The sequence below is a fragment of the Drosophila simulans genome, chromosome 3R (genome assembly GCF_016746395.2).
Source record: "Drosophila simulans strain w501 chromosome 3R, Prin_Dsim_3.1, whole genome shotgun sequence".
NCBI classification, from domain to species: domain Eukaryota; kingdom Metazoa; phylum Arthropoda; class Insecta; order Diptera; family Drosophilidae; genus Drosophila; species Drosophila simulans.
Genome location: NC_052523.2, coordinates 19836475 through 19863151, shown reverse-complemented (window position 1 = coordinate 19863151; position 26677 = coordinate 19836475). Strand labels below are relative to the sequence as shown.

At 45.1% G+C, this 26677-nt stretch overlaps 1 protein-coding gene across 2 annotated transcripts; it reads left to right on the top strand.

Annotated features, from left to right (window-relative positions):
- Positions 1–125: 125 nt before the first annotated feature.
- LOC6729253 (extracellular serine/threonine protein CG31145) lies at positions 126–26571 on the top strand. Of its 2 annotated transcripts, XM_016174856.2 has the most exons (13): positions 126–164; positions 483–1183; positions 5035–5883; positions 9804–10082; positions 16058–16182; positions 17155–17233; positions 17890–17982; positions 20189–20432; positions 22966–22974; positions 23497–23577; positions 23819–23931; positions 24656–24796; positions 25293–26571. In XM_016174856.2, exons 1-13 carry the CDS (start codon positions 141–143, stop codon positions 25489–25491), a joined length of 2937 nt encoding a protein of 978 aa, XP_016035906.2. In that variant the 5' UTR covers positions 126–140; the 3' UTR covers positions 25492–26571. The 2 variants fall into 2 exon arrangements, with proteins under 2 accessions (XP_016035906.2, XP_039151842.1); XM_039295908.1 differs by lacking the exon at positions 22966–22974.
- Positions 26572–26677: the final 106 nt, after the last annotated feature.

Genomic DNA, 26677 nt, shown 5'->3' with positions numbered 1-26677 from the left:
ACACTCGCCGTAAGGAAAAGCGAGAAAAATCGGCAGAGCAAACTCTGCTGGGTGCTGTGTTCCACATCCACTTGATGACCTGAACCTCGGCTGGAAGAGGAAAAGTCTCCTAGTTGGCCTCCTTGAGTCCGCCTCATTCAATGTCACTTGCCTCGAGGACGAGTGTAAGTAGCACTCCACAAATGTTTTCATCCGATTATGAAAGGGCGCCGAGTTGACCGAGCATTGTCCTCTCTGCCCGGGAGTTTTTACTTCGAGTTTGGTTTTTACTTGAGTTCCATTGAGTTGAATTGCGTTGAGTTGTGTTCCGTTGATGGCTTAAATTATTGTTGGTTTGGCACTATCCGTAAGATAACAATTGTTCTGCCCGTTACCCCCCGTTCGATTCTACTAACCCCGAAAGATTGCCCCTTGCTTGAGCATGAACACGAAATTGGGCAAGAGCTTTCCATTTACAATTACGCGTCTCTCCATCAAACCAGGTTAAGTCAGGCGGCAGCGAAGTGGACTTAAGGCAACGGAATGCCAGCATCCGGAACCTCTTCGCCCCCTCGCCGGCTGAGTTGGCCAAAAAAAAGGAAGCTCGTCAAAGGAGCCGCAGCCAGAGCAGCTTCTCGCTCCAGAGGGCCAGCAGCCAGGATGACGGGATTGGAAATGGTATGGGCATGGGGTTTGGTAGCAAGATGGGCAGCCAGATGGGCCTGCCCAGTACCAAGAGCTTCGATGATTACGCTCTGGGCATAAATCAATTGCCAATGACTGCGAATCAATCGGCAGTGAGACAATACAATGGCCAGGACCATAACGAGCTGGGCTCAAGTCCCTATGCACCGGCTTCTACAACGGCATCGGCATTGGTAATTCCCAGGACATCGCACAATGGCTGCCATCAGAGTGCATTTGAATTGGCAATGAGCCGGACTCCATCGGAGCACAAAAACTGGAAGTCGACGAGCCAGCTGGAAAATTTTATTAACAGCAACGAGAAGCTGCAGCAGGAGCAGTGGCAGCAGCACCAGCAGCAGGACACTTCTGTTGACTTTGGTAATGAAATGACCTGGGGCAAATCTGCTGAGAAATCGCTGCCATTGAATCACCTGGTGCAAGAAGAAGGATTTTCCCGAGACGACCAGTGGGATTTGGACTTTCAGACGGAGCAGCGCGAAAGTTTGCACAGCCAAAGGTAAATTGACAAAGGGCCCAAAGCACAGGGAATGAGATAGAGAACAGAGAGGTGAAGAAATAGCCAGAAAGGCAAGGCAACTAACCCAAACTGCGTTTAGCTTTTCTATTTTCCATTTTCCAAACCCTTGCACCCGCCGCAATTTGCTGAAGTTTAGCGGATGCTTCAATGGCCATACGGAGGAGAAGGGAGCCATGTAAATGAGCCAAACGTGTAAGCCAAACTAACCTTGACACCCTCCACTCGACTCGACCGAATTGGCAACACGATGGCTGCAACAGTTTGGCCACCATTTGCATATCGAATGGCATCGCGATTGATTGCCCGTTCGATTGGGTCGATAAGGTGGCGGCTTCGTAATGGCAACAGTAGTTGTAAGCAGCTCAAGTGCAAACCGCTCAAATAGTGTGGCAACAAATCGATCAATAAGTCGGGTCTTTTGTGGCATCGGCACCGCCATCGCTATCGCTATCGCCATCGCCAACGGAATCGGAATCGGATTCGGATTCGGATTCGTATCCCGGCCAGTGGAATTCTCAACTGCCATCGATGCGTGGCCAAGTCACGCGGGGCAACTGGGTGGATATAGATGTGGATGTGGATGCACTGAGCGTGTCACTTCAAGCTGTTGCACAATCGCTGATTTGATTCGAATCGAGCTGAGTTTCAAGCGGGTTACGCATTGCATTTGTTAACAACAAAATTACAAGGGTATCCCCTCCACTGCAGTGCAATCATGCAGAGCAAATGGGGGGGAAAAACTGGATAAAGTGGGGGTCTCGCAGCTGCGATTCAAGTGCGGCACAACTACTATATAATATCAAGTACGGAGCGAGAGTCCACGGAATGCAGTTCGTTGACCGGCGAAGGCTAATTGAGCTGGAGAAAGGTAGCGGAAAGGCATTTGTCAAGTTTGATTGAAAGGGAGTTTGATTTATTGCATTGCGATAACCCAGTTTAATTCAGAGTGCTCCAATTTGGCTTAAGATTGATTTTCGGGGTCGTCGATTGTCGGAGTGTTTTGTACTCTTTGTACTGTTCACAATATGTTACTTCATATTGGAATAGCTTATAATTGAAATTGATTGGATTAATAGATTAGGAAGGCCTTAGCAACTTCCCACGATTCTTTCTTATGAGTCCCTTCTTTTGAAGTGAAATGATTAATTTGGCGGAATATTAACATATCCCGCTCTCAACTCAACGCGATATTGTGCTCTAAATTGTTTTGCACTTTATTGCCCCCAGCTCATTTAAGTACATCTCGCCTCATTTCGCTTTCTTTACTAGTTTTTTTGCATTTTTTTTTGCCTTGTGCGGCTATATGTCTGATTAATAAAAACAAAGCGCAAATTGGAAAGGAAATTGCTGTCACTCACTGGCGATGTTGTTGCTGCTGTCAGCAATTGCATTAAAACGATTGGTGTTGCTGTTGCTGGTGCTATTTTTACTCGACTCTTAGTTGACTCCGGAGCCTCGACCCTCGACGATGCGGCATTTAAATACACCGCATGAGTTTAATTTAATGCAACGCAGCAGTTTTATCAAGCGACAACAAAATGCGACGACAGCAATTGCTGTTAACTGCGTTCGCCCCACTCGCACTCGCACTCACACTCGCACTTGGCATGTCACTGCCACAGCGCTTATCGCCCTCACCGGCTGGCTGATAGGGAAAACTCGTGTGGATGACGCTTCTCCAGTACTCCAGCCCTTCAGCCCTCCAGCCCATCAGTCCACCGTCAGCTCCCACCCACTTTTCCTGGGATTACGTATGTGCTTTGCATTTGACTGCCCATTGATGTTGCCAACGCGCTGGTGACGGCGAGAGATGTGCCATTGTGTTGCCAGGCCAAGTCTCTTCAGCTGAGTTCCTTGTACACGTACTTCATGTACCTAAACCCACCAATCCATGACCCCTAAAACCATTCCGCCCTTGTCTGGCCTTAACCCCTTGGCCACGCCCACTCTGCAACTGTCAAATCATCTCGTCATGGATATGAGCAATTGCCAGGATCTCATCCTGCTGTACAGAGCTCAGGGGCGAGCCTGCATAGAAAATTGGCATGATATGTGCTTTGATTGACATGGCACTGCGATCCTGCTGCTGCTCCTTCGCAGCCATTTTCGGCCGCTCTTTGTTTGCCAATTTAGTGCCGCCTCTGTCATTTTATTTCTATCAGACCTGCTTGTAATCAGCATTTTTGCCAACGATTTTGACGTTTAATTTGTGAGCCGAGTTACGTCAGCAACAAATCGGTAGGCCTGTCAATCAAAGGGTTTCGCATTCAATTTGCAGGCCATACAGTAATGCACTCAAGAAAATATTGAAACTGAAATTAAACCAAATGTAACCAATATTTTGCTTTCAGTAACTAGCATACACTTTACGAAAATTAGAGTGTTTTAAACACAAATTTGTTCAAAACAATTGACAAGTTTTATGATGTATGAAGATTAGCTTTTATTGGAAAGGGAAAATGTTATTTGATACCTTGAAAATTTATTGGTTTATTTTCCACTTCCACACCACACACTTCCACTTCCGCCCTATTTTTTCAAGTGTATGTGAAGAACTGGAATATTTTGGTCACATTTAATGCAGTTACGGCATTTGTTGCCCGGGGCAATTCAACATTTCGCCCACAATTTTCGGTTGTCGAACGACCAGGACCGTGTTGACTTTGCATGTGGGCAGAAAACAAGGCAGCAACAAGCTTCGTTAGCTTACCACCACCCGACGGCCAAACAGACAACGGCCACTTTGCAGGTCCTATTCCAGATCCAGATCCTGGCACCGACCAGCTCTTCCTGTTGTAGTTACAATTCAAATTCCGACTGGAACCCGCCACGAGCTGGCTGCCTGCAAAATATGCTTCATGCTACGTGGGCCAGCAAAAACATGAACAATAAAAATGGAGACAATAAAATGGAACTACAACAACTACGGCAACTTGATGGCACCGGCAAAAAGCACTGGCAATAGCAACAACACGCTAGAGCAGCGATAACGGTGGACGGCGAAAAAAAAAAATGGCTGCTGTCGCATTTCCGGTGGCAGTCAACATGGCGGATGCCGTGACGCCGCTTTATGAATAACCAGACACAAAATACGAACTGCAAAATGGCCAAAGGTTCATATTTTTGAAGCTTGACATGGTTAGGGATAGTCCACAACTCTGATATGTGGAGCGGGTGATACGAATTAGCCAATTGAAAAATAAATACAGAGCTTATCACCAAAATAAACAATATCCATACAATGGGGACCTTGAAAAATGCAAATTTAGTCATTGAAATTGGAAAAATAAATGGTTTTAATGAAAAATCAATTCGTGATATCATTTCAAATTGGCAGAGCGAAAATAAAATATTATTCGTTGATAATTGATGTTTTATTTAGCATCATTTTTGCAGATGTTGATACATTTTTTATTGTGGCTAAATAGATTGTGCACTCTGTTGCTTTTTAGAAAGTGGTCGAAACTCTAAGAAGGTCATTCAACTAAATTTTACATTTACAGCAAATAAATTTGTTTTATTAGCAAAATAAATATTTTATAACCTTTGTTACTTTATTACTCTCCTGTGACTGTAATATTTTTATATCCTTATTTTTCATAAAAAGTTGTTCCAAAAAAAAAAAACGTATCTGGTCTGCATTGGTGCTATTGGCGGATAGGATTTACTGGCATTTCATTTGTGACTTCTTTGTATTCGTTTTCCGACCCTTCAAGTCATGAAAACTTAATAGAATTTTGATTGCCTATCACCAGAACTACACATCGCACCAGCCGGCACCCTTGAATTCGCATTGGTTTTTAATGTAATTTCCCGCTTTTTTTTTGCAGCTATCGACCGGCGGTCGCAGCGGCAGCTCAATCGACGCCGTTGGCACAGCGCCTTCAGCGCTTTCGATATCGCCAGCAATTGCAGTTGCAGTTGCAGCAAGAGCCGCATCAGCAGCAGCAGCAGCAACAACAAACGAGTGCTGATATCGACGTTTACGATAGCCCCTTTAACGGCCAGTTATCAGCTGAACCAATAGGCGTAGCCAATTGGCGGAGGGGGAACCTCGAAGGGCCCGTTGGCGGGAGAGCTCCAGTTGAGGCTGAGCACTCAGCTGAGCAGGAGGAGCTGCCGCCGGATCGAGTGCTATATCCAGATTCGGAACCGGAGGAAGAGGAGGCAACGCCACGACGTCGTGTTGTGATCAGGCGTCGCATAGTGCGTACCAGTCGCACCGCTACACAAGATCCACAATCACAAACTCTAGAGGTTGTTCCGAAACCCTCCAAAGATAGCTCATCCCCTGCCGAGATCAACGGCCGCAATCTTGGCTGGCTGACCAGACTGCGCAGTTTTGGATCGATCAATAGGAAAAGCCAGGAGACCGCCGTACCGGCAATACGCGGCCAACAAAAAGCCATTTCTGCTGCAAGCAACAACAGTTGCAACACCAATCCCATCATGGCCGTCCTGCGTACTATGAAATTAAAGGAGCGACTGGTCATCAGTCTGGGCGCCACCCTTGTCCTGCTCACCCTCCTGCTCATCGTCGATGTACAGATGGACTTCGGGGTGGCCAATCGCCACCTCCTTCAGCAGCAGCACCAGAAGATCCGACTGGGCAACGACTACGATGCCACGGGTGGCGGCGGAATGCTGCACGAGTTCAAGCGCAAATTCCTGCAGAAGAGGTAAGTCCGCATTCCCGGTGTCCGTCTAGTACACGAAATCTGACTCATCTATTGCTCCAGTCCCGTCATTAATCAGCGGATACCTTTCGAGTTCGCTTGGAATGTGGGCTTGGATGGATGGCCAGCTAGGATGTTGTAATGATTCCCTGCGAGTATTATAATGAAAACTGACCCTCATTGAATTAATGAAGCATTAGTGCATGTAGCTGGAATTTGGTTATCAGTTATCAGAGCTTGAAACATGGGGAGCATGCTAGAAGGGATTTGTTGTTTGTACAGTACTCGAAATTTTGTTATTAGGTAAGTGGAAAGTAAGTCGTCTGGCAGGAAATTGTTATCATTGCAATATTTTAGAATTTTACCAATACGGCAAGACCATAAACCATATACCCCTAGTTCGATACGTTTTCTCCTTTTTCATTTCGAACTCCCAGGTAGCAAAAAGCAGCGTGTTGTAACTTAGTATTCCCCAGACTGGCCAAAGCAAATGGGCCACCGCTGGCCATTCCGGGGGATTAAAAATTATGCACAAATCGCAAACGGGGTCGGGCCATTGACTCCGGCAAACACCCCACTGTTCCCTCGGGGCGACTGAACACGGCAGGGTACATAATTCAATTTAGCTGAAATGCAACAAAAGTTGCAATAAAACTTGGTTGGCCCCGGCATTAAAACGTAATTTGCTACAAAACATAAACCCAAGGCAGGGCCAACTTCTTGGGAACTACAACGAATACAAGAAAGCGGAACAAGCACAGGAGCGCCATGTTAATGCCTTTGCCATGGAGAATATATACAGACGGACGGGGCCGAGTTGCTTTACCTTTGAACACTTCATTTTTTCATGCTGGCCACTTTTTGCGTTGCGTGCGGTGGGCGAAAGTGGGTGGACTTTAAGGGTCCGCCGCCATTTTGCTGCGGCTGGCGGAAGTCGAGTAATAAAACATCAAAATGACGCAGCAAGGCGCAAGGGAAACTGTTAAGACCATCCTTCCAGCTCCCAGGACTTCCACTTCCTCCCAGGTGCAGTAAACGACTCCGGTTCGCATCGCGCATCCCGTGCTGCTTCGCTTTCGGTTCGTTCCGCTCAAGCTTTCGCTCCCGCTCCCTCTTCGGCAACATAAAACGCCAATGTTTAGCCAGTAAATATTTAATTAATTCATAAGCCGCCTGCCACCAGCCCGTAAAATGAATGCCTTCGGAAACCGTTCCTTCGTATTCGCTGCGTCTGAGGGATACCTCTTCCCAGAAAGATCGGGAGCATCAGGGCGGCCAGAAACGCCGGGCTTGAAGCTCCCTGCTATCTACTTATGCGCCAGGGCAAATGCAAAATTATGATGCCTCCATGCACTGAGTCGTGCAACGCGGCTGTGAAGCGTAATAAATTCTATTTAAGCATCAAATGTTTGCCCGTCTCCGTCTTCAGACGCCCCGAAAAGCCCGTGGAGGACGCCGCTCCGCTTCCTGATTTCCTGTCTACCTCCCCCCGCCCTCTTCGCCCACCAGCCTTATAATTTTTTAATTATTTCATTAAAAACTGAAAACTGAGGCAGCAACTTGGCAATGCTGCAAATGGTGTTTGCCGTCCACGAAGCAGAGGGAAAATTCATTTTCAGTGATGATTCTCATTTTTTGGGCTGTTATCAATCTTTATTCTATTTTCCTTGTTTTCTTTTTATCGTCGGGCATTTCTTAACCCTTTTAATTAAAGTTGCTGTAGCTGACAGAGATTTTAATTCGTTTCTTTTAATACTTTTATAATTGGATTAAATCAAATAAAAATGTGTTAAGATTCATATTAACTGAAACGATTTCGTAATTTTAAATGGATTCTATTATGACTAGATTTTAGATAATTATTAGGAACTCTGCGCAATTTAAACGTGACAAGTTATAGCCATTCACGAACTATACAAGATGGCATTTTCCATGGATGCCAGGTGGAAATGCCGTACTGAAATCCAATTAGGTCTCCCTTAAATCCATCCATTAACCCCTGGCAGTGTCACAGCTTTCGACTTGCATAAACTTTCACCTATCACCTATGATCCTGTGGCTGCGCGTTGTCGCTGCATTTGTTGCAGGGCCGTCTATTGCCATTACAGTTGCAGTTGACTGGTTAATTAACCGCAGCACATGGCCAGCTTATGTGGCCAGCGTTACGCACACCACGTGGCACTTTAATGAGCAAAGTTTCGCTTTTGCCAAAGTGTAATTAAGTGCACGCCACATCGATCAGTGCAGTCGAAAACAATGAGGGTTACTACAACACTACCCTATAGAGGCATATCCCCCATAGCGGAAGCCATTTTGAGCGAGCGCCATAAATATGAGGACCCTTCCTGCAAGTGGTTGCACAAGGGGCGACTTAAATACTTATTAGCACATAAAGTGGCATTATGCGGCTGCCAATAAAATGCGCGAAACGCGCGAAATCCGCCCAGGCTCATTGCGCCGGAAAATTCTTAATAAGCCACCCCGAGCCGTGGAAAAGGCTCTTTGTCGCCCAGATATTGTCTCATCCGAGCTGGGGAAAATGGCAAATGTTGACAGCTTCTCGGCTGTTGGCCTATCTGCTGTCTCGGCCCAGACATTCTCTGGCAACTGTTAATTGAAAAAGTTTTGCATTCTCACACGGCACACATGTGTGTGTGTGTGTGTGTGTGTATGCGTGTGTCTTTGTGTGCAACACACCTGTCTGCTTGACGGATAAGACAAGGCGCCGACAGACACACAGACAGACAAAGGACTTTCGCCCCAAAAACTTGGGGGTACTCGCACAATTAAAAAAAATATATATAAGTATTTTCAGACAACGACAATTTACGAAAAACTCAAATTTCGAAATTCTGGCCTAATGATGTGCACTCCGCTCAGCCTGTGCACACGAGTGCTGTCATTTGGCTTAATGGTCACACAACTGGCGCATAATTCTCGGTTTCCCGGGACATACATACATACATATGCTAACGAGGTGGAGAAGGAAAATGGGCCGGAAACGGAGCACCCGGCCAGGCCAGGTTAGATCTCAAGCATTTCGCCGAGAGCTGTTAAGAGTCAAGGCTAGCAAAATGGATGCAACAAATTCAAAAACTTTAATTCATTTTTCAAGCACTCTTTTTGTCTGAAGCAGGCGCTGTCTAAACGGCTGCTGATTACCAGCACAAGCACAGTGGAATAGGCTGGCAAAATGCTGCGCAAACTTTGGGAGAAATATGAATCTAAATGAATACGAATTTCTGTCACCAAAACCGCATTTGAATGGACTAAAATGCCACTTATATGTCAGAGAAAGCAAACTTATAAATTGTGAAGAAATTTGTCTCCCCCTTTTTTGTTCAGATTGTCTAAAGAAACTTCTGCAAATAATGTTGGCCAAAGTTTGCTGTATTTACCTGATATTGGAGGCACGTCCCCTAGGTGTCGCCACTGTTCCAACTTGTATGGGTTGTGGTTTTGCCCCCTTGAAGTGCCTGCAATTTCAGTTTATTGCAGTCGAGTGAAGAGTCCCATGTGTGTCTAAAGCTTGTGGGTGTGGATGGGGAGCTGGATGTGGATGTGAATGTGGGTGTGTTCGTCTTAGGTAAACGCAACTAAAATCCTGGCTGACAAAGTTTCCAGCTTACCGGCAGCAAGTGCGTGTCTTTGGGAGCCTGGCCAGGGGGCACTTAGCTGTCTAGGCTGCTTCAGTTCAGTGTAGCTCGATGGCTGCCACTAAAAGGCAGTGGGGCACTTGGCAGTTGCAATTAGCAACGAGAGCCACCCGGACCATTGTCAAGAGCACCCGGCTTTTGGGTCTCCGCTAATTATGGCAATTTTTTGCCCTGTTTTTTTTTTTGTTTTTCTTGTACATTTAACTCACTTTTATGCAGCTCCTTTTTAACAGAGGTACTCTCGCTTTCATTTTGCTTTTATTCCAGCAACTCCTCGGGCTCCAAGGAGGCATCCACGCAGGCGGGGGCGAGCCAGAGTGGCGGGGCGACCAGTGGTCAGGATGCGGCTGCCGGTGCTTCGGGCGGAGCAGCCGGACCCGGCACATCAAGGAGCACATCCACGAGGAAGCCCACACCGCACGATCGCTATGCGGATCTGCAGAAGCACCTGCTCAGCGATGAGTACTCGCATGTGATTGTGGACAATGCGCCGGATGTGAGCAGGGACAATCCCACGCTGGCCGAGATGCTGCACCGCAAGGCCAGGTGAGTGGCACATAAAAACCAGTAGCGAAAAAATTCAATTTCCCTTGAGCGGAAGGACATAATGCTTACATTTTTTTTTTTACTATGGGCCCCCGAGCCACTTTATCCGGCTACGTGGTAATTGATAGTGAAGGTGGGGGAGTTTTACGGTTCTAGGATGGAAAATGGATAGTAAAAGGAGCGTGGGGTGTGCGGCAAGCAGTTACGGCACTTTTCGGTCTTCAATGGAATTGAAATGATTTTTATTGAAATTTACGCTCCATTTACGTGACACATTTACGTTTTAGACATTTAGCCTGTACACTTGAGGAAAAGTTAACTATAACTAAGAAAATTAGACACTCTTGATTTGAATGTATGGAAAGGCACCAATTTTATAGATACAATCTTTCCAACGGACTAGATAGAATTTTATAACAAGACTACAGTGCATTCCCGCATTAAGGATTGGTTTTCCAACTCTAGATATATGTTTCGCTGAGTGTATGCCCCCCAGAAAGTTCTCGGTGCCCACATCTTTACGGGCATGTCTCTATCTGTCGCTGGTAAGTGTTGCCTGATTGTTGTTGCCGGTGGCAACTGCTCCACTGTTCCACTGCTCCTCCTCCCCGATGCCGACCGCCGATAACGTTGATGAGAGTTTGCCTTGTCTCAACACGGCGTATGCGTAATTTCATGCGAGCACAATCAAATAAAAGTGCAATAAAGAAATCAATGTGGATTTGCACTGCCACCCACCCATCGGTTATCTGCGTCACTGTTGGCGGCATCTCTTCCGTTTCCCATCTCGGTTTTCCACCCACACACACTTGAGACAGCAATGAAATTTATTTCGACGAGTTTTCATTTGATTTTCTTTTTCGGTAATCAGCTTAGTTTTCTCCATCTTCCGAACGGTCCTTTTCCAGCGATTTTCCTTTGCTTTTACAATGCGTTTGGCGAATCGTTTTGCTAGTTTTTATCAAAATTGAATACGTAGCGTATGAGTAATTTCATTTGCTCCAATAGTTGCCCAACATTTTGTCCCAGCTGAAGTTGCACAAAAATTCCGGGAGTTGCGGAGAAAGTGAGGCAAATCGAAAATGGGTAAAATGCAAAGTGGCAAAAACTTGTCAAGTTGTTGCTGCCCTTGTTGTTGTTTCACTAGCGGTGTGTGTGAGTGGGTGGTGTGTGGTGGGTGGGTGTTGTCTGGCTTGGCTAAGTGTGGGCGTCGGCATTAGCATAAAATGCTTGATTTTCTAATTTATAGCACATCACCGAAAAGCAAGCCGGAAAGTTTGCTACTTCTTTTTTTTTGGTGTGTCGCACGTAGCAAAATGCAAATTTCATTAACTAGCGAAATTGCTGGCAGTAAATGTGCAGGGTAAAAAAAGTTGGCAGAAGGTTTAGGTTTACCTGGCTTAGTCGGGCCAAGAAGTTCGGATGCTCTTGCAAGCAAAGTGCAAATTTTATGAAAGTGATTCTATTAAATTACTTGCTTACTACACAATGGTTCTTAGTTTTAAGATGCTCTGCAAGTTTGGGCTTTACAAAATTACGATAAATTTGTTGCGCTGATAGCTAGCTAAAGGTAATCACATCAAACCAATTTGGGAATGTTCATTCTCAAAACCATTTAAGTACCATATGTATTTGAGCCTGCTTACTACTAGTCCCAATTGCAGTGAAAAGCTAATCCTTACAACTCAGCCTCCTACAACTAATCAACCCAAAAAGATAGAAGGATCTGAGTTAGCTGAAACAGGATCAAGGCGGCGCCCGGATGCTGTGGCTCCATCTCCTCGCGATTCCCCCACTCCTGCTGTCGCCTGTCGCTCGTCTCCTGGCGATATCTCATTAAAATTCTGTCGCCGAGCAGCTCCCCACATGCTCGACGTTCTCCCATATCTCTCGTCCCCTTTTAGCTGGCGGCTTAGTCAGCAGTTTTTGGCCCAGAGCTCCGGTAACAATGCAGCCAAGAAAAGACTGCAGGTGGGGTAAAACAAAAAAAAGAATGCAATGTGACAAAATGCAAATGTGCCTAAAATTACTAGATGAGTTATTACCAGCGGCAGCTGAAGAGTCAGGTACAAGCCTGTCCGGCATTAGCCGGGTATATAATTACGACAAAGTTGCCGCTGAATCAGCCCAAGTCCCCGGGTCGCGTTTAATTAGTATGACAAATTTTTAATTAGCTTGCAATTGCGAGCGCCGAGCGGTGGCAGAAATCTTATTTCGAGGGAATTACACCCGGCTAAAAAGAAGAAACAGCAGAACTTTTACCAGCTGTCGGTCAGGATGCGAATCCTGCGAATCCTGAGAATCCTGCGAACGCCGGCTAATAAAAGACTATGCTCAATGTCGACGAGTGTGTAAAACTCCGAGAGCTTGCTGACATTTCGGATGGCGAAGTGGAAATGGAAGTGGAAGTTTTCCAGCCTCGACCCACTCCACACCCATCAGCTCCTCGCGGATCCCAGCTGCAGTTTGGTCTGCTGTCATTGGTTTTAATGTTCGCGCTCTTGCCGCCGCTGAAGTTTTATCCCCGGCTACAATATAAGTTTAATTTCACTTTCCTTTTGGCCCAGCTCCCCCTCTCACTGCAAACTCGGCTCAAAAGTGTCCGTGCTGCAGTCCCGGGTCCGTCCATTTCGATGGCTCCTCGTTGGTCTTGGCGGCCGCAAAATTTCACACGCACAAACTTTTCCTTCTCTCCATCTAAGCAGCACTTTTGCGGCTATGTGGCTGCGGCCAGGACGCAGCTGCTCCATGCTGGATAGTCGGGAATGTCGGGGAAATCGGGTAGAAAACTGGAGGACTGTGCGCGTTTGCGAAACTTTACTGACATTTTCTTATGGCAAAATAATTGCGGACTTGCGGGGCGGCTGGGGTTTGGTGGGACTTAAGCAAAGGCCAGGACATGCCGGCTGACAGCTGTTATTATAGTACCCACTTCGGCCGGCGGTATAACACCGAGGATAACAGCACCAACAATGGCAGTAGAAAGCCAGTCATTCGGCCAGTCATAATCCCGGGTAGAAAGTTTACCTCAGACGCGAGACTCCCATGGGCTAAGCTCCAATCCCGTGGAAAATGAAATTTAATATTTGGTTAATGAGTAATTGTTATCGAAGCAGAGGAAAGATGCCAGCACATCCAACAGGTATTCCAGTTGTGAAAAAAGTAACCATTCCGTTTGTACGTTACATTTTTTTAAGCTTCATAACTATCAGTTACCTGTAACACAGTTTTCGTTAAACAAAATCCAGGCTTATGGCATCTTTCCACCGCTTTTCACATTTCTCTTTAGCCTAAATTCGCGAAATAATATTAAGCTGTAAGCAAAGTTTATTCGTGGCCATTGCCATGGCAGCGATGCTCTGCAGGACTTGGCCAGCGCGATTCAGGACTGCGGCACTTGGGAATTTAGGAGACCGCCTGCCCTGTCAAATCGTCAAACCGAGCGCAATTAAGCTGATTAGTGAGCGTCATTCAGAGTGAAGCCCGTCCACGTCCGTCCTCCCATCGCTGACATAAATAAATTTAATTTCCGCTAAACATAACTCAAAGTAAACTTTTGACGCGAGTAACCGCCAGGAACGTGCAACTGTCGAGGGTAGCGGGTCGGCGGTTGCGGGGTACTACCAATTATATGAAAATCTCTTTTTCAATTATTTTTCCTTTTTTTTCGTGCATTTCGCAGCGTTTCTGTTTTTGCGCTGCGGTACGTTGTTGTCATCGTCGTTGAGCTGTCAACGCTTTGCATAACAAAGTTTTTCGCGGGCTTAGACCACTGGAATGGATGGGGGTGGCGGGAGGGGTTTGGTGGTTGAAGGACAGTGGGTGGGTGGAGGCGGCCATGGGGCCGTTTTTGGGGGGGCTGGTGGCCGACTGTCACTGCGGTTGTCAGCGTTTGTAAGACCATGTTTGCCGGGATATGTGCTTGTGGGCCACGTGTCACGTGCGCTTTTGGCGTGCTTTTAGCTCCTCCCAGTAGCAGCACACCGACACCCCTCCTCCCCATCATTTGGACCCACCTTCTTCAGCACTTTCTCTTGTAATGCGATTTCGGGTTTTGTTGACTGCCGGCCGCTGCAACTGATTTACGTGACTCAATTACCCAAGGGATTTGAATTCGGTTCGGGCTGGCGCTCTTTCTTTGTTTCAGTGTTGTTTCGGCCCCGAATATGCAACAGCTGGCCATTCGGAGCAAGCCGCAGACTCGCAGAAACATATGGCCACTCTGCGGACAGTGGCCAGTGCTTAGTCAGTGTCCGGATTGGGCGGCTTCATCAATTACGTAGCTCCTGCTCCGGATTCCATTGGCCAACTCTACTCCATGGGCGAGCTGCTCCACCGCAGTTGACAAATGAAGCATGGGCTGAAATTTGACTGTGCCAAGCTAACACGTTGCTTAGCATACTTTGGGGCACACTGCCAAAAGAAGCTAACGAATGAGATATTAAATAAGATCCACCAAGAAATCGTAATATTATATGATTATAAACTGTGTATTATTTTAATGTGTCTTAATTTATGAAGAACATTCTTCTTTTCGTGTCAAAACTTTATTTGTATACCTGCATTTTAAGTCAGATGACAGGGGCAGTTTGGTACTTATTGTAGAAGCAATTATATTCAAATGTTCAACCCTTTGGCTCAGCTTTAATCCTGCAGACTCGAATCGGTTTGCCTTAGCCTGAACCTGATGGAACCTTCGTCACTTCTTTTGACCCCCTTCCTGACCTGCGAATCCTGGTCATTGTCACCGGATTCCGAGCACTTTTACGCCGCCAGGTGAAAGGGGTTGCTCTGCTCTCGGAAGTTGTCACCATTTCCATAGAACGCTGATATATTGAAAGTCATTCGGGGCACAAGAAGGTTGTCTGCCAGACATTTGTTTCCTTCCTGCGCACAAAGACCATCTCAGGCGGCGAAAAAAGGGTTAGGCGTTGAAGTATAACAGACGTCGGTGGGCAAATTATGAATGGGCTGGGAGTGGGTGGTGGAGCAAGTGGATGCAGAAGGACAATGAGTTATGTAGACGCCATGGAGAGCAGCATTTGGGGGAGCACGGAACGGATATGACTTCATTATCGTGATAAACTTGCTGCACAATGGAGCTGACAACGCCGCCCGTTTCCCACTTTTTCACTGACCAACGAAGCGAGTTCAGGGTTTTGCATTTCAATTTGTCGTTACTGACTGTGACTACTGCTATAAATTGTTGTGCATTGTGAATTGCAACGGGATAGCTAATGCCGATGGAGAGCACTTTGCAGCTTAAATTCTGGCAGGGCCTGCAGTGCTTAACCAGCACAAATTGGACTAAATCTGAAAGCGTAACTGCCAGGGCTTAAGACAAAAGCATTGGCCATGTGAGCGGCACATGTCAAACGTGGAGTGCAAAGCATAATCGGAGAGGAAAAGATATTTTCCGACAATTGCCAGTCTGTCTGGCGGCAACAGGAAAAATCGACCACCAAAGATTACGGCTGGCTGATGTGGGGGTGTCTTGGCATTTGCAAACCAAATTGTCATGACAGCAGCGGCAAAGAAAGGGAAAAGGAGCACAAGGAGCAGGGCGCATTGCTTTGACAAATCAATGTGAGAAATCTTGATATGCAGCCCCAAAGCATAGCATACTTATGAGGGAGCCCCGAGAACTGGCTGCACTGTGCGAAAAGTACACTTTGGTACTCAAAATTATAGCCGTAAAATACATATTTTATTTAAGTAGCAACTGATAGCTCGTATGGAAGGAAGAGAAGGATTTTTACTTCAAATGTTAGAGGGAGTTTCCTTGTTATTAGGTATTACATTTACTCCGAGTGTACGGCTCCAGCTTGATTGTCCTTATGGCTTCCTTTTGCCTGCAAACGACAGCTGGCTCTCTTGGCTGCTATGCTCGATTTTTACTTACATTTCTGCCATTTTGTTTCCCTTTTGCCCGCACTATCTCTGAACCCGAACAACTTTCTCATCTCTCCTTGCAGTGCAAATGCCAGCAATTTGGAGCGCTTCCAATTGCGCATCACGAAGAAGGAGCTGTACGGCGAGCAGGACACTCTGGTGGATGCGGTGCTACGTGACATGATCAAGCTGCCAATACAGCATGTTGGTAAGACAGTCTGCTTCCGTTTCATTCAGCCGTTCGGCAATTGTGGGATTGTAAAGTCATAAATACTGGCCAAGTTTGTTGAACCCCAACCCCAACCTTCGAACCTTAGTGGGGTTTACACGAGGCCAAAAAGTGTAAGCGGGGCAAAAGAGACTCAGCTGCACATTTAACTCAATTATGTAGAGCTCGGCGGCTGGCATTATTGAGGTGCCACTGCGAAACTATTTTCATAGCAAAGTTTTTCCAGCGCATTCATTAAACTCATAATTTATTAATAATAAACTTTTAACAGCGGCTGCACGGAGCTGCGAAAAGAAAACTCATTTGCAGTTAAGGGGAAGGCAAGGGATAGACAAGAGTTGGGCGGCCCGAGCGCAACAATGACACTGTGGCAGCATAATTGCTGCAACTTTGGCTTTGTTCTGCCTGGCATTTATCACGTATACGCCGCGTGTACACTGGCGCACACAAACACAGCCAAACATGCAGCCCTTTGGCGTTAGAACAACTTTAGAGAGATAGTTCATAAGTAATATAGGACCAATTTTCATTTGTTTGTTTTAGAATAAATTCCAATGAAATGTGGCGTGTGTGTGGCAGGAGTTTCGGTTTTATTTTCCCTTACGGTCAGTCAGCAGCTTGACTGCAATGCCCAAACTACAATGAGCCAAGTTTTCGGTTCACTACACACACTGAATCGCAAAAGCAAGCCAAGGCGGGTTTTCGGGCTTCTTTGTGCGGTTGCGTTTACGCAATATTTGTGTGCTCTTTGAATGCATTTTAATTGCTATTTAGTCGAGTGTAATTTGTTTATGCAGTCCGCTCGGTACGGTACGGTTTGCCATTTTAAAAGCCGACTGCAGTCCGGTGATCGCTGATGTGAGAATTGCATGCATTTTTGGTTTTTGCTTCAATTAATTCCGAGTGCTTGATTAATTTACATTCATTCCACTGTCTTTTCTCCGTTCGCAGTGCAAAAGGAGGGCGGCACCCAGCTGAAATTGATCATCGAGTACCCAAACGATATCAAGGCCTTAATGAAGCCGATGCGGTGAGTTTGGCCAACGGATGGACGAAGATTTCCCGGTCTGTCGCCGCTTAATGCATTTGTCCCTTGGATTTCCGCGTGCGTAATGAATGCAACTTTCGCCCACTTGTCGACAACACTTTTCGCACAGTCGAGTAAATAAAATTGCGCTTTTTATTCGCTGACTTTCCTGCGGCCTGTCGATGGAAATTCCACGTCCATTGCCGTCGTTTTGCGGTGGCACTTCAAGCTGCTCGCAAATTTAAAACATTCATGCACTTTTTAATGAGATTTAAACGCGTTGGCTTGGTCAGCGTGCTGGCTTCCCATTCCTGCATCTCTGCCATCGCAGCTGCCAAAGTGCAAAGTGTCCTTATAATGCCATTCATTTGCAATTTAAATGAAAGCCCTTCTCCTTCTCTGCTCTTCTTTTTTTTTTTAAATAAATATATAGGAACATTTCGTTCTTTTTTCGTTTTATTTTTTTTAATAGCACTCCCTTTCGTGTAAGTAATTAAGCTGGCACATAGCACGTAGCAATGCAGGTTCACCGTGGGAAAATTCAAAGTGGCCCCACGCAAATGCATTAAGCTGGTGACAGAAGCCCGCAGTTTCTATTCATTTCATTATGTCGCATCCCCACCTCTGATCCCGCTCATTTGCAATTTGCATTTCCACAGGTTTCCGCGGGAGCAGCAAACGCTGCCCAACCACTTCTACTTCACGGACTACGAGCGCCACAACGCCGAGATTGCCGCCTTCCACCTGGACAGGTGAGTTCCGACTCCATTCCATTCCATTCCAATTCGACGCCACCCTGAACTTTCACCGGATGCATTCGAGTGCACAAGAATTCCGTTGTGAAATCGTTCGATCGAATTAAATCTGCCCAGGCATCGTGTAAATGTCTGGCATACTCTTATTTATTTTTAATTTAATTTTCAATTATACGTAAATATTTATGGTGAGCATTGAACGGATTCCCACCGCAGCACAAAGGCGGGAAAATCGGGAAAATATTGTGCAAAATCAATTTGAAATATTCAATTAGGCAAACCAGACTGTGCTCTGCAGACACTGGCTGAAAATACCTGAATTTAATTTTAAGCGACTAAAAAGGGATTGTTTCGAATGCAATGAAAAAAATATACATATATATTTATGATCCTTGCACTAAAACTATTAAAATTAAAATGAAAACCACTTTATGTATAACATTTTTAGAATAATAGACGTATTGATAGCATTTTCGCTTCATGCCTGTTAATTAAGCAAATGTTTGGATTTTATTATAGTGTCCCTAAAAGGGTATCATACTATCTAGGTGTTCCCTACAAATAATAGCCATTTCCTTGGCCAATACTCGTAATAGTAAAATTCCGGTTGGCAGTGCTCAAATTATTTTCGCTACCACATTTCAACTTTATGGCCCCTTGAAAGTTATTCCTTTTTTTAGTGCATGACAAAGCAATCAAATTAACCAATTTGTCTGCCATGTGAACCGGTCCCTTGGCCAACATTCGGCCAGCATTCAAATTTATAACGCTTTGGATGCCTGACCCTCGGCGATTAGAATCCCAATAATCCACACACACACACACACATACTGAGGTCAGACCGCAGTCAATTTATGTTCATTATTTATGATGGCCGGGCCGAATAAAATAAAAAATGTCCATACATTTACCCGTTCGGGGTGGCCAAGGCCAAAACGGTGCCATTAAATGATGTTTAAGAATATATTTTTCAAAAGGGCGAAAAAGCTGTGGCGCCAACTCATGTAAATGATGTGGCCACATAACCCCACTGACTGCCTGGCTATCTGGCTATCTGCGCCCTTTCATGGCTAATTAACTTGGCCAAGTGGCCTGACATGTCCTGCCGTAATTTAGACCGAAATTGTCTGCATAGTTAGCAGCTGCTTGCCTTTGACAAAACTTTGACGGCCAGGTTAATTGCCGGGGGATTTTTGAATTTAGATAAGGCGTCATAACTTGTGTAATTGTTGTGGCTGCCAACCGCACGCACATGCCGCACATATCCTCTAATCGAGTTGGCTCCACTCTCCTCCTGTCGATTGGCTGGCCAAAACTCCCGAGAATTGGACGGCCCAACTTCTGGCAACTCGAGCTGTCAGCCCTCTCTAATGGAGTCACATGTGTGTGATGGAGTGGCTTCGTGTGGCTGATGGAAATTTACGGCATTTTCCCATTTTGACCTCAGTGGCTGCCAATGCCCAGACAATGAAACATGCTTCATGTTGCCAAATAATTTCGATAATATTTTCTGGTCAGTCTGGCCACCACCACCATTCCCCACCACCATAAATCCCATGCGAACCCTTTAAGGTCGAAAGAGATTAACAGTGGACTAGGTGAAAAGATTGATGAAATCTTCATTTATTCGTTTCGATACGAGGTCTATTTTTTACGCTGCTACCATCGTAATTTGATTGATGAAAATAAAGCTAAAGAGGCTCGGATTTCGCAAAATTAGCACAATTGTTGTGCTTGGGCTTGGTTTTCTTAAATAAACAAGGAATTATTTTCCTTATTGTATTACTCCCACCGTCCGTTTCCCTGACAACAGCCCACAAATATTTTTCATGTTCTTGATTACGCATTCCGGTTCACACGCAGTCGTTTTCCTTCGCCCCCACAAACCATTAAGAAAAAGTTTACCCACAGAGCTCTTATTTCTCGTAGGATGTTTCAGTTAATACAGGGTACTCATAGATCATATGGGGTATATTCCACACGTAACTCAATTCAACAAAGATAATAGGTCGATTTTTACATGCATAAGATGTTTGTTTTAATAGTATTTAGATTATTTGTTGCAAGATAACATATAGCTCATAATTATAAGGACATTGCTTACAGGATATCTTCAATTCGCCAACCTTGACCATATTTTTTCCCGCCTGTATTTTTTTTGGCATTTTGTTAACCGCTTTTCTGCACCCCTCTACGGTTTCAGGATCCTGGGATTCCGGCGTGCCATGCCCGTGGCCGGTCGTACGCTGAACATTACGACCGAAATTTATCAACTGGCCGAGGAGAATTTATTGAAGACGTTCTTTGTTTCGCCATCGCTGAATTTATGCTTCCATGGCAAGTGCTCGTACTATTGTGACACCTCGCATGCCATTTGCGGCAATCCGGACATGTTGGAGGGCTCCTTCGCCGCCTTTCTGCCCAACTTTGAGTCGGGCAATCGCAAGGTATGTATCGTATTCCTAGCCACGCTGATACACCGCGTCCACATTGCACAGCCACCTCATCCAGCATCCAGCACGCATGCCAGTGGGTTGGAATTGGGATGGGATGGGATGACATGGTTTGGGTATCATGTCTGCGGGCCCGGCTAAGTGGTTTTTGATTAATGCACGGCCAGCTTTAACACTGCTCCAGATTACAATTTATGCTCTGCCCGCTTTCATTACCACATTCGTGCGCCTGGCCGTTCGGGCCAAATAACAAATCACTTTATTTACTTAGTTCGTAAGCTGTTTGTTTGTTTGGGTGTCTATGTGGCTCGCAACAGGTGAGCTATGGACTATGGACTATGTACTATGGACGATGGACTGTGGCTAGGTGTTGGTCAGTTCTTAGAGATACAACTCACTTAAGGCTTAGAGGGAATTTTTAATAGCTGGCTGCCTGGCTGGCCCAAAAAGCAAAAGAACTCACTTTTAATTTGCATAATTTCTGTTGTTCGTATGCCTTTTATCCTTTGTTTGTGCGGATGCCGGACTCGTTTACCTTTTCAGCCAACCCAGCGAGCCACTTCATTGCCATGCCCATTTCATTCATTCGTTTGGCCGTTGAATTAAGAGCAGAAATATTGTATCAGTTCTTCAGCGACTGGTAAAGCGTAAAATGGAATATAAAATGCAGGGACCCGGGACTCAGTCGTTGGCGTTAATAAATTCTAGAGTCCACTCCATCAACGTAAAAAAACACGAGCGGTGGGCGAATAAAAAAGGGGAAAATGGCAACAGCTTTTAAATGCAAATTACCGAAAAATTAAAGCCCAGTCCTGTCCACTTCAGGACTTCGGGACTGTCTCCTCGGTTGGCGAGCTGTGGCCATAAAAAGGGTTCAGTTCAGCCGGTGGACTCATCCCTTAGATTTGCCGCAGCACAGGCATTTTATTTTTAGTCTATTTTGAACGGAGATATATATATTTTTTTAGTATCCCTGCCCCGAAGCCTCAAAGGAATAATTCTCTTTATTTTCCCCCTTTTTTTTTGCGGCTCGCTCTCCAAACAGTTTACAAGTAGAAAATGGTTAAGTGTATACTTGAGATTTGGCGTAAGGCAAAACTGTAAATTATGCACAAGAGATCATTTTTCTTTCTCCTCTTGCACAGCCCCATTTCTTCACCCTTATTTTTCCCCCTCCCCCTTGTGCTATTCAGGTTTTTCCTACTTTCCTTTTCCGGCCTGGCTAAGTTTTGTTTCCCCTGCGTTGTAAACAACGAGGAAATTTTTGTAACTGAACAGAATTTTAATTAAGTTGCAAATTTGATTTGCACGCTTGTTAAATGCTTTGGGAATTCAGTTAAGGGGGATCTACGGGTAACTAAATTGCAAGGACCTAAAGAAAAAGGGAAAAATAATCGTGATAACTAAACAATTGATTAGATTAGAGCTGGGATAGAGTGGAGCTCAAGCATTTATAAATGAATTCCTTCTAATTGAGGAGAGAAGCTGACTTTAATCACAGAAATTGGCTTAAATTCAGGTGCTTCAATATCATCGAACTAAGTTATTCAGGGCATTTATTATTCCTACTAATCTTGTTTTATTTAACATTAAAGTTTCGCCTGCAACTTCAACTTCATGCATTTGAAATAACAACAAAACCTATGTGGGCATTTCATTTCATTCGAATAACTAAAGTATTTTTGAGCACATTTTTAATTAAATGCTTTTATTATTCGGTTACTAAATGCGGACTGTGATAATTGCATTCCATGAAAGTCCGCCGACTTTGGGTCGTCCATTTCCATAAAAGTCATTGCATCTTAAAGCTCTGCCAGCGTTCACAAACTTATCAAGTCCATTTAACGCGAAGCTAACAAAAATTGCAAATTGCTTGCCTCACATTCTATGTTTTTTGCGCGTTTCCCATTTCCCGCTGCTCTTATAAAATTTAATTTTGCTTGATTTATGCATATTTTTTTTTTACTTTTTGGCTAAGCTAAGGTGAACAGTGGAGCTAAAGAGCGCTATGAGAATCCCCGCTCCGCTGTCACCATGGCAGCGTTAACTTACCTGGGTTTTTCGCTTTATGTTAGCTTTTTTCACATATTTTTTCTCGTAGTAGTTTGTTGCTTTTCCCCAAGTTTGCATTTTCCGCTTTCTGTTTGCCTTGCTTTGCTTTGCGCGCCGCCTGCTGCATTCTTGCCCGCGAAAAGCTGCGGGAAATCCCCCCAACCCCCAAAATGGACGCCCCTGTTTTGGTCCCCGCTTCCGGTCATTACACACTCCGCCGATGCCACGCCCACTCAGCATAAAACGCCCAACGCGCCGAGCTTTTATGATGCATTTTTGTGCGCTCTGCTCCCCTTCTTATTTTTAATTCTTTTCTATACATATATATTTCATATATAATTTGTTGTTTTGCTGCTCCCGCTCCCGTTTCTGCTGCTCCTGTTCCCGATCCTGCTCCTTGTTGCTGTTGCTGTTTCTGTTCTGTTGTTGTCGTTGTTGTTGTCGCTATTGTTGACCCCCTGACCCCGCAACACAGGGACGCAAGGTAAGTTGCGGTGGCCCACAGGAAACGCAGGGGTCGAGACTAAAGTTTTATTGCCCACCTTCAGTTCGGGGCGAATAATTTAATTTAAGCAAAATTAATTTGGAGTTGCAGTTGAAGGAATTCGCAAGAAAGTCGGGCAAAGCAGCCATAAAGCAAAATTATTAGTTTTACACTCGTGGAAAAACTGAAATTTTGTGTTCTTAAAGTTAAAAACCAAAAAATGAGGCATGAAAAACTTTTTATTGAATTTAAGGGGTATATGAGAAACAGAAAGGTAGTGTTTATAAAACTTTTCATATTTGGAAGCAAGTATTTAGGCATTTAAATAAGACAGTGAGAACTTGAAGATGTTACTTTAAAATATTAGAAAATATTAGAAAATTATATTTCTTACTGTAGATTTAGAAACAAATGCCTTTCGCAACGACAGACATTACTCGGGTGATTGCATAAGCGGTTTACTGTCGGCCTGCAAGAATGCGAATTGATTTCCGGTCGTCCTTTGCTTTTTTCACCCAACAGCTGTGGCGGCATCCCTGGCGACGGTCCTACCACAAAAGGAAGAAGGCCCAATGGGAGACAGATGCCAATTATTGTGCCCTGGTATGTATACCCCAAGTGCGGCCCGTGCTCGTGCTGCGGTTTCTTTTATTTAATTTGCATTTAAACTCGATTGAAATGCAAATGTTTTTATTGTGGTCGTAGCGGGAGGGCGGCGCTTCTGACTGAAGCTGCTGACTTAATTAAGACATCGCTGGCCGAGCTGCAGCTTAATTTTGCATTTGATTTTCCCATTTTCTCCTCCGCCTCCACCAACTCGCTCCTGTGCACGATGCCCACTTAGGTCCGGGATATTCCGCCCTACGACGATGGAAGGCGACTGTACGACCTGATGGACATGGCCGTCTTTGATTTTCTCACTGGCAACATGGATCGTCATCATTACGAGACATTCAAGTGAGTAGCATTGGAGTATGGGTGGTATTGGCTATATGGGGCTAAGCCAAGCGGAGGGCGGCACACTGCTGTCTATGTCTGCGTCTGGGTGTAGTGTGTATCTATGTCCTTGGCATGGCAACTAATGCGATCGGTTTATTTCCGCACACATGGCTTTGTTGGCTTCCTGCCTTCGTATCCTCGGTCTGCCTTTGGCACGTTACGTATGCGCCCTGTGTGCGCCTAAGCGCCTGCATTTGCCAGGGATATGCCAGCACCTGCATGCCAAGCAGCGGCCAATGCCGATGCCGATGCCGGTGCCGTGGCCACAGATGCAGATGCAGCAGCTGGAAAGATATTTTCAGACCGCCTGCAAAAGGTTGCAAAACATCTCCAGGTTGTAAGCCGCCACACCAACGCCCCCGACATCATCGATGCGCCGGGTCCTTGGAGACCAGGTGCCAGGTGACTTGGCTGCGCTGCTGCTGCTAAATTGTTTGTTATGCAAAAGCGTTTGTTGGGCTTACGGCGATGTCATCGCTGGCACCCAGCTAACACCTGGCCGAAATAGTGGCCCCGTCCTGGTGCATTCCTGACTTTCCATGCCACTCTGCCACCTTGCCACCCACTTTTGCTAGGCAATTATCCCCTCCGCCAATCGCGTCCAGGAAAGTCCTTCGAAGGACCTGCCCTGGCTGATTGCCGAATTCACTCTAATTTGGCCCGGCTTTCGTTTGCATTCCAGGGTCTACGGCAACGAGACTTTCCCCCTGCATTTGGACCACGGCCGTGGTTTCGGGCGGCCCTTCCATGACGAGCTCTCCATCCTGGCGCCCGTGCTGCAGTGCTGCCTGATACGCAAGTCGACGCTCGTCAAACTGCTGGAGTAAGTATATACATATATATATATATATTGCATTAAACAGCATAGTTCATACTGCTCGCTTTGAATGGCACTACTTAGTATGCAAAATATAACTTTATAATATTCAATTGACGAATTTTGCAGTTTAATTACGCTTTAAGCGGTTGCTCCTAGTAAAATTTAGTTTTGAACAAGTGAGACTCTTATTTAAAGCAAACTACTAAACTGTACGGCTTAAATAGTTGCGTCTGAAAGTTGTACACTATTTAATGCAATTTAAGCCAACAGAAACCAATGTACTTATCCTATCACCAATTATATTTCGGGATTGAGTTGCTTTAATTAAATTTAGCCATTGAAAGCGATTAAATATCAAATGCTTCATAAGCATTTAGCTGTAATTGCTTTTCAATCACTTATGTAATGTTGCCAGTAGTTGAAACACAGAAGTGAGGTGTTAAGCTTATAACGCTGATTAAAAGCAATATTCTAATGTGCTATTTTATTTATCTGCTAGGTTCCACAATGGTCCCAAGCCGCTGTCCCAGCTGATGGGCGAGTCCCTGAGCCAGGATCCCGTCAGTCCGGTGCTCTGGCAGCCCCACCTGGAGGCCCTGGACCGCCGGACCGGCATCATCCTGCAAAGCATACGCGACTGCATAAAGCGCAATCCGCCGGGCGACGTGGACGGATCCGAGACGGACGTCTCCTCGTAGCGATGAGGAGGCGACCGGAGTGAGCCCACAAATCATCCTAGAGCATTAGATTAAATCCCCTAGCTGTTAGTCGCGTGTCCTGTGTGTTGAAACTGAAACAAAAAACAATTAGCGTTAATGTGTTGGTGGCAATCGGTCTTTGGAAAAGATCAACGTCCTAAGTGAAGGAATCCCTGTCGCTCTGTCTGCACATACCAAAAAACGGAAATTAGAAAACGAGGCCAAGAGCCGAGGGCGGAAATGAATTCACTCTAATGTTTATACTTTCACCTAGATTGTTTGTCGGGCAGCTGGAAAATGCTTTGATTGGCAATGAAATTTGAGTACCTCCCACCCAATCGCACACCCAAATCAAAAGGAGCACTATCGTACGCTTACAGTGGGTGCCAAAAGTAAACGAAGACGCCATGTGCAAACAACTTGAACGGGAAAGTAAAAACTAAAATATAGGGCAAATCTTGACATTTTGCCAGCGTGCGCCAGAAGGAAACTTGTTCAAAAGACTATAAAACATAAACAAGAAGAACTAAAACTGAAAGGATAACTACAAAAAATTGAAACTATTTTCTAAATATTTATTTATAATTTTTGCATACATTTTATGACTTTTACATATGTGCATACACTTTTCTCGTATGCAATGATGCCCCTACTTCCCCCGCCCATTCTCAAGAAAAGTTGTTGCAAGTTTAGTTCGTAAGTTGACCTAACATTATGATCGATATCAGGCGTAGCTTTATCCGATTCAAGGATCGTCTTATTAGTTAGTCCAATCAGTTCCAGCGAGAATCATGTACTTCATCATGTCGGAAGCAAAACAAACGTGAAACAACTACTGTTAACAAACTAATTAATACTATTATTGAGTACATAGCTAAGTTAAATTTGTTTTTATTATTGTAACGTTTTTCAATTGTACCTTGAGTGGTTGAGATAGAGAGCATTGATTGGCCAAGAAAAGAAGAAGAGACAGGTGAATAGAGTGTGAAAACTATGAGAAAACAACAACAAAAATGTGTTAGACATAGTAAAATTTTAGTGAAAATTTCTGATGTAATTAATAAAAAAGTACCAAAGAAATCTTGTGTGTTTTCATGGAGTGCATATAATAAAAATTCACTTTCCCCGTTCCTAAAATAGAATCTTAGTGTGGGCAGGGCTTAAAGAGCATGGCATACGGCTCTTA